We start from the raw sequence: 13,185 nt of genomic DNA, 5'->3' as shown, positions 1-13,185 counted from the left end.
CTCGAAGAAGAACAGTCCCTTGCAAGTCTTCTTTCTCTCACAAGAGTCAGTATGAGAGGATTTAGGCTTCTTAAATCCCAGAAAATTTAATCTTCCAACCTCATGGTCAGACTCATGCTCTTCTTCCTTCTAACTCAGCTCTATAAACCTTCTGTAAGGTGTGGACCTGGTACGCCCAGGGGAAGGAAGGGAATCAGGAGTTCTACGAAGCAGTCCAGGGAAGGAGCAGTGAGGGCTGGGAGAGGAAAGCCCCAAACTGCTGGGTTGAAGGTCCCTGGACTGGAACCCAGGATAATAGAAGGGTCTGGGTTCCCCAACCTGCCACTGGGGAAGTCGAACTGGCAGAGCAATGAACGGGGAGACTGCCTGACTCACTGTGGGCGTAAGAGAGGATTTGAAGGACGGTACCCAAAAGGAGAGCAACGCTGAGTGACCTAGCCTAAGGGCTGAGTCATGAAGAGGACATTGCAATTCCTGGGATGAAAGAGGAGCTGCAGAGACGGTGTGATAGCATGCAATCCCCAGAATGACCAAGAGGAGGCACCACACAAGCAGTGAGTGGTGCACCCCATGGCAGAGCAGGGTTCTCTTCCCAGCCCTAATATAAACTTTCTGGGCCCAAGGGCTGAGAGATCAGAATTCTGTTCTGCTACCAAGTACCTGCATGACATTGGGCCTGGGTGTAAGATCAGAGTTCTGTTCTCAGTCCTGGTACAAGCTTCCTATGTAACATTAGACAAATCACTGAACCTCCTGTTGCCTCAGTTTAAAATGTATTTATACTAATTACAAAACTTTTGCCTCTACCTTTGAAGTCTGAATATGTTACATCTAGGGCTAGAATTTTCAGCCTGGTGCAGTTTCTTTGCACCACACCACTGGCATAATCTGGCCAAAATGATGGTTTAACTGACTAGGGAGGATTAGCCAATTGTCAGATTGAGCTGCCAATGCTGACATAGTCAGCACAGGACTTGTGTCATTCCCCATCCCTAGCACAGAAGAGAAAAGGAAGAGAAGACAGAGAAAAGGGATGTGGCCAACTTAATGCCACCCTGGCCTTTGGCTATTTTTTGGTACCCAGTGGTTGCAGCAGCCCAGAGTACATTAGAGCGATCAGCAAGGCTGCTCTAATATGTCACAGAGGGTCCAGCACTGCACAGAGAAGCAATAAGATCACAGGACTGCCAGGGCCAGATTAACTCTCCTGTGGGCCCAGGGCTATTAGATTTTTGTTGGACCCCTGGGGCTTTGGAGTGCAGGAGTGGGCTCAGGGCTGGGGCAGGCGATTGGGGTGTGGGAGGGGGTGCAGCTCCAGCTGGAGGGTTGGGATCAGGGATGGGACATGGGTTGGGGTGCAGCAGGAGGTACAGGGTGTAGGAGGCTCAGGGACCAGTGTCCGGCCAGCGGCGCAGAGACTTGATGCAGGCCGGATGAAAAGAAGCAGCAAGCCGCTGCAGGCTTGCGGGGCCCCCCTTAGCCCGAGGCCCTGGGCTGCAGCCCCAAAATCCCCTGCATTAATCAGCCCTGAGGACTGCAAGGATGAGTTACAAGCTATCTTTACAGCAATCTTCCTGACTTGTGTTCTGGGCACTTTGGCCATAATCAAGGTTCGTAGCTTCCTTCCTTGGTGAAATGCAGAGTGGAACCAAAACAATGCAAAAGATTGCACTGATGTAATAGATCAAGTAGAGAGCACCACAGAAACATGACACCAAAGAGGAAGTTTTAAGCTGAATCATACCAGATAAATCTGAGGAGCTCGTTTTATGACTATCAAATTGTGCAATTCAGACATGCCAATTTTACTGGTGATGAAGTGATTGTATGGATCCAAGCCATGAATAATGGTCAATACTTGTTGGAACTTAGTAATAACAATTTATAACTATAATTATTACTGTTGACAATTATTATTTATTAATTACGGTAGTGCACACAGTCCCCAGTTGCACTGGGCGCTGACCAACTGCAGAGGAAGTCACAGTCCTGACCCAAAACTCTGACAATTGAATTTAAACCAAGATATACCAAGCAAGAGAAAGGTGGCAGTAATAAGATGTCAGTTACATAGACTGGAGGTATAAATCCACATAAATAAATAAATGCCAGCAACGTGATGGCTCACATTTTGAAAGCGTAAAGACCAATTGATACAGGGGCTAAAAATCTTTCAGTTCATTTACACGCCTAAAATATTTGGGCCCAAGCCAATGCCCATTGAAGTCAATGAGAGTCCTTCCGGGGATTGATCAGAACCTTACACTTCTAGGGCCAAGTCTTCAGCAAAGCTCTCTTGACTTTACCAGTGTGATACAAGTTTACGCCAGCTAAGGATCTGACTGTTAAAGCTGTAGGTGTGCAAATCTGGGCATGTTTCACTGATCGGTGAATGCAATTCCAAAACTGGTGAGTAATTATGATTCCTCGGTTGGATCTGCCCAACTCTCCAAGGCAGAGAACCTAAAATAAAATCCTAACCAGGATCCCTTCAGATGAGCACCACAAAGAATATAAACAGATACTTGGGAACACTTTAAAAAGATGTATGGGGAACTGGAGAGCTCAGATGTAATTGAGATACAGCCTTCACCTTCGTGTCATTGGCTCCACACCACCTCAAGTGGGTAGTGACCATAACATACCATCTGTTGGCTTTTCATTGTCCTGTATGGAAAGAGTTGGTAGTTTCAGTCCATTTATCAGAGGAAAAGTAGCACTATCCTAATTGACACTGTGAAGGAGTGTCCACCCCACACAGGACTGTTAATTAATTCCACAGGCTGTACCTGGAGGAAGAGCCAGAGAATTTATTTCAGTTTCAGCAGTGCAGGAATAGACAGAATAAAACCAGGAAGCTGGCAACAGACCGGGGCTGCTGCTGGGAAAGGGCAGACACTCCCTGGGAAGAGGGAGGGGAGGCGTCTTTGGAGGCTGCAGAGACGTATAGACTGAAGTCACTCCCTCGGCAGAGGGAGGAGGGAAGCCAGGAGCTGTAAGAAGCAGTCCAGGGAAGGAGCAGTGAGGGCAGAAGAGGGGAAGAAGCCCAGAACTGCTGGGTTGAGGGTCCTTGAACTGGACCCCGGAGTAGAGGGTGGGCTTGGGTTCCCCTACCAGCTACTGGAGGAGTGGCACCTGAGCCAGAGAATGGGAAGCCTGCCTAGGACTGCTGAAGGAGAGACTTTGATATACCCTGGAAGGGGGGAACACTGAGTGACCTGGCTGGAAGTTCATGAAGAGGGTGTAGCGGTTCCTGGAATGAAAGAGGGGCTGCAGACCAGAGAGAGAGACGGAGTGGCAGCATGCAACAGTGGGAATGAGCGTCGATCTGATGAGCTAATCCCCAGAGCAGCCAGGAGGAGGCACCAGACTAGTGGTGAGTTGGGCGCCCCATCACAGACACCCTCACTGACAACAGCCCGACCAGGGATAAACAGGACATTGCTTCCCCCGTGTGCAACCTCGTTCTGCTGCCCTTGCTTCTGGGTTTCTGAAGAGCCCAGCCAATAATAATCCAGCTCAGGAACGTTAGTTGGCATTGAACTGCTAAATAAAAGGTTTTTGTTTTCCACTGCTATCAGTGTAAGGCTTGCTGCTGCTGCAAAACGTTATAGTTTTCCTTCCACAAATTAGTAAACTTCCCTTTGAGTTGATGACTGTGGATATTCAGTATCAGTTCCTTGCTGGGGGAAAACCATACTGCAGAGGGTTGAACTGAAATAATGAAATCGGTAGGAGGCACCAGAGAAACATCTGTCACTAAAAAGGAAGCTTCATGATGAAGCAACATACCAGTCGGTCTGGAGGAACAGGCGGAGAGTTGCGCATTGTGCCTTTTTACTTCAGAACTGGTGATACAAGAATCTTTGGACTTGTGCCCTGAACAATAAGCAGCATCAAGTGGAACAGAATCTGAGTCTATTAAATGTACTCCATCACATTCGGATAAGCTAATCTGTGCTGAACCAAAGCTTTTCTTGTGGAGTTAGTTAATTGTACAGTGAGCTACAAAGAAGCAGGTAACTTTTAATTCTTTCATCATCATTCTTATGCAATTTTCACTAATGAATGTAGACTTGGGCCACAATGAGGTTTCTCAATCATTAGTAAGCAGGTTACTCATTTTTATTTTCCAGGTTAAAATGGCTATTAATCAGCAGTTAGGTCAGCACTTTAAAATTCTACTTTCATATATCCTTGATGGCACTTTTTCAAATGCGCTGTCTTTCTGCAGGTCTTGTCTCAACCTACTTTTACTCTAGATTTTGTTACCTTCTGTGCACTTGTTCTCTCATGCACTGACTCACTCTGTTTTAGGTTATATTTGCTGTTTTGTACTGAGAGACAAAACACATCATTCTCATTATTGATCATACGTATGTGATACTTTGCACTTCTATAGCATCTTCTGAATTGGGATTTTAAAGCATTTTAAAACCATAAATTAGTTTAAACTTGCAACACACAGTGAGATGAGTAAGGGTGACTACCCCTATTTTATAGATGGAGAAATGGAGGCGGAGAGTGTTAGTTCACTGGGGACAGGGATCCTCTTTTCATTGTGTGGCTAGTCAGTGCCTAGCATTATGGGGCTGTGGTTTATCAGTGTTACCCCAGTGAAAATAATGAACAATAATAATGTAGGCTGGGATTTTCAAAAGAGCCAAAGGGAGTTAGGCACTCAAAACTGATTGACTTCCAGTGGAAGTAAGACACCTGATTTCCTTTGGCTCTTTTGAAAATTCTATCCTAAAATACTAAAAATGCTAATTTTAGGAATAGCATGAACAGTTGAGATTTGGGATTGTAAATGCTGATGACAAACTGATGTACTAGCCTTATGCAATGCCTGGTCCAAAAATAGTTCTGAATTGAATGGGAGTCTCTGGACTGACTTTGGTGCGTGTTGGGTCTGTCCCTACTTCTTGGCCACTAAAAATTGCTTTGCTCTAACTGATGTGATCAGGTGGCTTAATTATTAATGCGTAACAGCTGTTAACTTTAAAGTAATGTGTAGAGACTAATACACGGAAGGCAGATATCTCTTTCCCTAAATTACTGTAAATACTCTCTAATGGACCACAAATTGAGTCCGATATGAGCTAGCATAGCAATTAAGATATTTTTAAAGACAACAATAAACTATTCTAATTCTCAGACTGGAATTTCTCCTATGTCATGTTCCTTGTTATGGAAGGTTCAAATCACAAGAGGGATTATTTTCTGTTAGCATTCAAGTTCTTTTCCTGTACATTTTTCTCTTTTTTTAAATTCAGTTTCATCCACCATTTATAGTAAAGTTTACTGAACAGTTTCCTTTTGTTTACCAATTCACGTAGGGGCTAGATTGAGTAATCATCACAATTATTCATCAGTGAGCACTTAGCTGAGGAATGCCACTTAGGTCAATGAAAATGCTCACCACAGTGTGCGAAGGTTGTACAATCCACCCCTTAGCAAGTGTATGCAGATAGGGCAAGATTGTACCCCCCTCACACTGAGTAGCCCTTTACTCCATGCATACTCCCACTGAAGAGAAGTATTCCCCGAGTCAGGTACCCCATGATGCGAGTACGGGTGGCAGAAGCTGGCCTTTGAACATTTATGGCCACAGCCCAATGTCTTTACTTAACATCTGCTCAGGTAAAATTAAGTTCTTAGTGATTTCCAATGGATAATTGTAGTGATCTTAGATTACGTCTTAAATGCAATAGAAGACCCATAGTGCCAAGTCTCAGAACCCAGGTCAATTACCTTGGGCTGGCAGGGCTAGGGCTGCAGGGCTAGAAATAGGAGCGTAGCCATTCCCACTCAGGCTAGAGTCCAGGCTCTGAGACCCGACCCCCTCACCGGGCTGGGAACTGCACTACATAGTTTCTCTCCTGTTTCCTTGAGGCAATTGATTGTTGTCTGCTCTCAGTCTATTTTTCTGAAGAGGGGGATGTTCCAAATTTCACACCACCACCACTATGAGCAGTGTGTATATAAAAGGCAGAGAGATTTATTGGATCATACCAAGCATCTGGCTAACACAGTGCAGATTGTTGCCCTTTTTCTGTTTTTTTTTAATGATTTATTGGGATACAGATAATGACATGCTCATCTCCGCTTTCACCAGACACCTAAGTAGAAAAATACTTGAGCCTGAGTCTCATTTACACTAAGGCCCCTTTGTACCACTCTGCCAGTGTAAAGCGGCTCAAAGTGGGCACCAAATTACATTTGCATTAGTATTAAGGCCCTTTACACTGCCAGACACTGTAAAGGAGCCTCAGCATAACTGAGAATCAAACCCATTGATTGTAGTTAGGAGTTTTACCTGGGAAATGAATGAAAGCTGTAAGGAGATTTGGTCCTTAATTTTTATAGGCCATGATACAAAGCACTGGCTTTGGAGTGCTGGTATCACATAAATACTGTAGCAATACAGTTGACTTGGCTGCAATCTAAATTACTAATTCTCTCTGGATTGCTCCATCACTCTTCTTCTCTATGACCTGCTCTCTGCACTATCCCACTGTTGGTCTGAAACACCCACACAGATTGTGTAATCCCCTGGAAGGACCAGAGGACATCACTTCTCTGTGCTAGGACCACCGCAGAGAACTTCTCCATTCAGAGGTGAAAGTAAGCCGGTCCGGTACGGCATACCGGCAAGAGCCATTACGCTGTGCTGGACCACACTGGCTTCCACAGCCGGGATTGAAAGGGCTCAAAGCTCCCCGCAGCTGCAGGCAGCCCAGAGCCCTTTAAATCTCAGCTGTGGCCGGGATTTAAAGGGCTCAGAACTCTCCACCGCTGCGGGCAGCCCAGAGCACTTTGAATCCCGGCCGCGGCTGAGATTTAAAGGGCTCAGAGCTCCGCTCAGCGGCAGGATCTCTGGGCCCTTTAAATCCCTGCCCCAGCCCCACAAAGCTCGGGGTTCCCCCCGGCGGCCGGAGCCCTGGGCCCTTTAATTTGCCCCTGAGCTCATGGGGGTTCCCAGCCACCTCTTCAGCTGGGAGCCCCTTGTTTGTTTTAATGCCCTGGGGCTCCCAGCCTCAGCCGGTGCCCCAGGGCCTTTAAATCTTGAGAGGCCCCTGCCTCTTCCGGATGAGGCCACACTTACCGGTAAATCCTGTAAGTTACTTTCACCCCGTCTCCATCCCACTTTTGTACACACTGGGGTTCTCCAGTCATGGATGTACGATGCAGGAAGTATTAAGGCCCAGATCCTCAAAGGAATTAAGGCATTGCTCCTCTCAGCATTGCAACACATAACCCCTAGTGGCCTACTGCCTAGTGGAATCCTGAGCCCCAAGCTAGGTGTTCAGCTGTCCAGACCATGTCTAGTCAGCAGAGCTAGGCACCTAAGAAAGGGATTCTTAGAAGCCAACAAGCTGAGCAGGGAGCTGCCTAAAAGCCAGGCAGGAGAGAAATGCTGAGGAAAGGGACGGGAAGAGGGGCTTAAGCAGCTGACATGGTGCACCTGCCTGACAAGCCAGAGATAGGCATCTCTTGCCACTCAGGATCCTCAGCCACAGATGCTCATCTGGAGTTAGGCAGCTACGCCCAGCAGCTGAAATTGTCTCTCTCACTGTCTGCCTCCTGGTAATTCTCATTACCTCTCTCACACATGACCTGCATTTCCCTGTGCCCCCAGCTGTTGTTTTGTGTGATTGCTGTGCTGTCCTTCACTCCCGCCTGCCCACACTCCTATTGGTAGCCTGCATCTCTGGCCCTCCTCCTGAAGGGTCTGCCAGGTATCCAGGCTCAAGCATGCACAGAGCACACCTACAGGATTGGGCCCTGCAGACAAGACAGGCATGTTCCCCTGCCTAGTTTGAACATCCTGCTTCAAGGCCTTCAAGCAGTGTGTTAGCTGTGCAGTGGTGTCAGGGCTGAGGCACCTTAGTGGCAGAAACCTAGATGTCTAAGGGATTTAGGCCCCTACAAGGTTAGATGGTAATTGAACAGTGGTTTTGAAAATGTCAGTGGCACCTAAATGGTGGCCTTAGGAAACTAAATACCAGTGAGGCTCTGGGCCTAAGAGTAGAGAGATGAGGCCCTATTCTGCAGTGAGGAAGGGTATAAGTGGGTTGGTCATTCACAAATTGCTGCTTAGGGATAGGATATGGGCTGACTGGATGTCACCAAGAGATTGGGTGTGAAGAGGCATAATGGTGAAGACAGGAAAAAAGAGGGCTGTGTGGGTCTATTGAGAGTTTCAGTTCAGAAGAAAGGGTTGTATGAAATTCTCAAAGAGAGTAGGGTGAGAGGGTTGTATATTTATGCCACTTGGAGTTGAGTACCCAGTACCTTTGGAAGTTCAGATACTGTTTAGATGAGCTTCTGGCATTTTTGGTCCTTGGGAAATGAAAAAAACCTTCGCAATATGATTTTGTATGAATCAGTAGAAGGTGGAATCACTGCACTGTAGTGCCAGAGGGCTGGGAACACCAGAGGAAACCTCTGGACCACTAAATGTGAATATTAGAAGAATAAATAAGTTGTAAATTAATCACCAGTGTGTTCTGTTGTATTTCATAGCTCTTAATTCTTCCATTGCAGTAACTACTTATCAGGATGAACTGCAACAACACCAACAGCACAGTGCAAGAAAATCTTAACCTTTTACAACTGATTATTTACATCCCAATTGTCTTTTTTGGAGTTATATTTAATATCATTGCCTTCTGGGTATTCTGCTGCAAGCTGAAAAAATGGACAGAAACCAGAGTGTACATGATCAACTTAGTCATTGCAGACTGTTTTCTCCTCTTCACCTTGCCTTTCATTGTGCATTTTCACAGGACTAAACATCCCATAGATAAACTGTGCTATGTCATACAGACTATATATTTTACAAACATGCCCGTAAGCATTTATATCATCACCCTTATAGCCGTCGACCGATTCATTGCAATAAAGTACCCCCTGAAAGCAAAGAATTTCAGGTCCCCATTGAAGGCAGCTGTTAGCTGTGGATTTCTTTGGATAATAATAATCATTTATGCATGCTTCAACCCACGATTTACTGAGAAAAGTGCAAAAATTTGCTTTCAGAAAAATTCTGCTGACCCTGCAAAATCTACACTGTTGTCAAGTATTTTGGGTTTTTTTATGCCACTAGTAATACTGAGTTTTTGTTCTATTCAAGTCATCCGGTGTCTGAAGATGAAGAAGAACATGAGTCCACCTGAGGAAACATCAATCCAGAAGGCTCTCTGGATAGTTTCTATGAACCTGAGTGTATTTATCATATGTTTTTTACCTTTTAATGTCGGGCTACTTGTTAAGTATGTAATGGAGGCAGCTGGAGCTGCCTGCTCTTTACTCCACAATGCAAGCCTTTTTATTCGTGTGGCTGCATGGGTAGCAAATTCTAACTGCTGCTTGGATACGCTTTGTTATTACTTTGTAGCCAAGGAATTTCAGGAAGCTTCTTCTCTGTTACCCCCTTTTAAATCTCTGAAGTCTAGATCAAATCAAAGCCAAATCACAACCACAAATGCGCTAAGTGATCACAAAAAAATGTGTGATACAAGGGCGGATCCATAGCACATATAAATTGTCATAGCTCCACTGACTTGCCATAAAGTCTGTTATTATTGTGGGTAATAGTCACAAAAACTTCCTCAAAGTGTACCTGATTCTGATCTCACTTATCCTCGTCTTACAGCATTCTGACTCGAGTAATTTCAACAAAGTTACTTCTGATTTATACCAATGTAACTGAGATTCCAGTCAGGATCAATGTCTCTCTTTGAAGCTATGCATATGCGTATTTTATTACTGACATGCTTTCCTTTGCATATACAGCATTAACCAGCTGACTACAGGAGGCTTTCTCGCATCAGTACAAGGGTCAGTTAGTTTCTTGTACTGCTGTGAATGTGTTTGTAATAAAACCGATGCAGTATCAGAATGTAAATACTGAGATGTGTAGCTTTCACATTATATTGGGTTTGCATAATTTACAATATGCTATTTTCCTTCCTGCTGCTCTCAGCCAAACAGTATACATTTGAAGAATGAAGCTGCCATCGGAATTCAGCTTATCTCAATTAGCAGAATTATCACCAACACTAGTCAACTACTGGTGTAACCCCACTTTCCTCCCTGGGTGACTTGGGAGCAGGCAACACTCACCTGTATGCCTGATGTTGTTGACATTAAAGGAGATCCTGAGTATCCCAGTGGTGATGTTGGATAGATGGGAATCCTCTATCCACCCCTCTGCTGCAGTCCCTTTATTCCTAAAGGAATTTAAATTTGGCAGTGCCTCCACATACCGGCCCCTGTACACACTCAATGGCATGCCTTGGGAACCTCCAGGAGAGTAACAGCCTTACAAGGGTAGTCTTGCAGTGGGAGAGGAAGGTGCTCTCTGCTGCCATCATCTCATGACCCGGGAGCAGAGCTAGTATGAGAGTACTTCAATGGCATTCACTGTGCCAGTGTGTTCCTTTGAACAATTTTTGGTTATTCATTTCAGTTTTGGATGTCGGGGTAATGAAATAGTCCTCTTATTGTGTGATTAAAAGGTAGCTAAACTGTACTTAATACACCCTGAGTGAGGGGCTCACCAAAACCACAATCTCAATTATGTACCCCTGTGAAGCGGCATGTGGCCATGAGCTGGAGAGAAGAAGTGGAAAGGCGTTCTATTTTGTAGGAAGGAAGGAATCCTTGGTGGTGTGGACTCTGCTCAAGGGTTCTAAATGCCATTCGCCCTTCCTCCACAGTAAATGATGATAGCATTGTGAAAGATGAGGCGGATGTGATTATAGCAGTGGGAATGATGTTCAGGGGTTCCAAGGTAAGATATTTTGTTTTTCCAGGTTTCTGGTTGGATGCTGAAGCCAATGGTGCATGTTAGTTTTAAGAGGAGCCCCTAGATATTTAAACCAAGCTACTGTTGCTGCTGTTAGTGCCTCATAGAAAGGTCACTTGTAGAAGGAATTTATTTAGTGAAGTCCTATTGCCCGTGTTATACAGGTTAGCCTAGATGATCACAATGGTCCCTCTGGCTTTATAATCTATGCAAATTCCAGCCACCCCCTGGAGGAGGGTCATAATCTGCCACCCTTATGTTGACTAATAGTACTTTGCTGCATGAATAGTTCCATTAATCATGCTAGCACTACCTCTGGAATGAAGCACTAAGTCAACGTGAGGGTGACAGAATTCAGACCTAAAACACTGATGGAGGAAAAAAGTGATGATGAATTAGCAATTGGCTGAATGAGCATGGTGTGCAAATTAAGGTGCATTTTACCCCAGCTGTGAAGTTAGGAGCTGCTTCCAACTTCACCAAATGTCAAGTGTGGGCCCGTATGAAGTTGTGGTTCAAACCGATGTCTAATTTCTATTTGAGAATTAATGGAGCAGTGGGTGTGAGCGTGTGTAGATGGGGCATTGTAAATTATTATTTGGGTTTCTATGCTTCCATCATTTGGTGAAGGAAAACTTGACTCCTCTTGCTGTGTGGGAGCCTAGAATTGATTGCACTGTGCATGTTACATGGCATTTGAATGGAAAATGATATGATGAATGGGCTCAGTCAGTGACGGTGAAAGTCAGGCTCATTTGCTTGAAATGAGTACAGCAGCCTATTGCAGTGAAACACTGCACAGGCTATTTCCAAACAGTAATGCTGGCGCCAGCAAGCTACTTCTCTGGTGCAACCTCAGTAGACGATCAAGATGCATTGTGGCTCACCATCCATAAGAACCAACAGGGGTTGCTGCTGATATAACCCTGTGCATACCCAAGCTCATCCATATAACAATGAGTGAGCAAAGCATTTATGCATGTGAAACGTCCTATTGCCTTCAATGGGACTGCACCAGTGCTTAAATGCTTTGCTGGATTGGGCCTGGGAAGGCTTGAAAAAGAAATGCATTTGGGAGGCATACAAAAGAACGCAGACCTCTCAGAATACCCTGAATGACCTCTCAGGAAGCGTCATCCTATGTTAAAGACACTAGCACCTTTTCCATAATAATATCATTGCAGCATCCATATCGCCATTCAATAGGATTAAAAAATAAGGCTCTAAACTCAAGGAAATAAGACACCACACTCACCAATTGGAATTTGGGAGAAATGTCCCCTATGAGCAGATTATTCTAGCATTGTCTACTATTGGGTTTCTGACCTTTCACTGCAACATCTGTATGAGCCATTATCATAGATAGGATACTGTACTAGATGGTCTACCAGCCTCACCGGTATGCTAGTTCCTATGTCCCATGCACCGTCTCCTCTCTCTGTAGCATCCATGCAAGGCCAGACATAATCTGACCCTACATTAGAGGTGGGCAAAGTCCAGATACAGAGCTGAACGCTTCCAAAGGCTGAGTTACAGCCCATCTTTGTTTGGAGCCTCTCTTCACCAATCTGCCTGCACCTTTCCTTCAGCTCATTATTTAATAGACAGCTATTGCCACACGAGGTCATAAACATATTGCATAAAAATAGACAGTTATAAATAGCTTGACCTATGTCTCTAAGAGGATGAATGTGATCAAGGTAGTCACTTACATTTAACATGAGCCCAACCACATCAATTTTTTTTTAAATCAGTTATTCCCTGCAGCCCTCCACCCCCACCCCCCCAAGAGCTAACAGATGGGATTTAGTCACTTGCAGCAGGCAGTTATCACTGACGGTCAAGTTTTCAACCCAGTCCAAGAGACTATCTGCCTCACTGCCTTTTCATTGATTAGTGGCCAATGGTTACTGCATTCCTCAAACTGGAAAGACACAATGTAGGGCAGGGGTGGGCAAATTATGGCCCGTGAGGCTGGATCCAGCCCACCAGCCTTTTTAATCCAGCCCTTGAGCTCCTGCTGGGGAATGGGGTCTGGGGCTTGTGTCACTCCAGCGCTCCAGCTGGGAGCAAGGTTGGGGGGGGGGGTTGCTGTGCACAGCTCTGGGAAGCAGCATCATGGCCCCCCACTCCAGCTCCTACATGGAGGGGCAGCCAAGGAGCTCCGCTCTGCATGCTGCCCCTGACCCAAGCACCACCGCCACAGCTCCCATTGGCCAGGAACTGCAGCCAATTGGAGCTGCAGGAGCAGTGCCTGCGGATGAAGCAGCATGCAGCAGAGCTGCCTGGCCACACCTCCACATAGAAGCTGGAAAGGGGACATGCCACTGCTTCTGGGAGCTGTTTGAGGTAAGCGCTGCCCAGAACCT

The 13,185-nt window shown here is 45.5% G+C and overlaps 1 protein-coding gene across 1 annotated transcript; it reads left to right on the top strand.

The window, feature by feature from the left end:
- Positions 1 to 3,042: 3,042 nt before the first annotated feature.
- On the top strand, positions 3,043 to 12,613 carry LOC120371775 (G-protein coupled receptor 35-like). Its single transcript, XM_039488001.1, has 2 exons — positions 3,043 to 4,019; positions 8,551 to 12,613. Exon 2 carries the CDS (start codon positions 8,566 to 8,568, stop codon positions 9,538 to 9,540), a length of 975 nt encoding a protein of 324 aa, XP_039343935.1. The 5' UTR covers positions 3,043 to 4,019; positions 8,551 to 8,565; the 3' UTR covers positions 9,541 to 12,613.
- Positions 12,614 to 13,185: the final 572 nt, after the last annotated feature.

This window comes from Mauremys reevesii, linkage group 9 (assembly GCF_016161935.1).
Source record: "Mauremys reevesii isolate NIE-2019 linkage group 9, ASM1616193v1, whole genome shotgun sequence".
In the NCBI taxonomy this organism is placed as follows: Eukaryota; Metazoa; Chordata; order Testudines; family Geoemydidae; genus Mauremys; species Mauremys reevesii.
The sequence above is the reverse complement of the archived record's forward strand: the minus strand, read 5'-3'. Positions and strand labels throughout refer to the sequence as shown.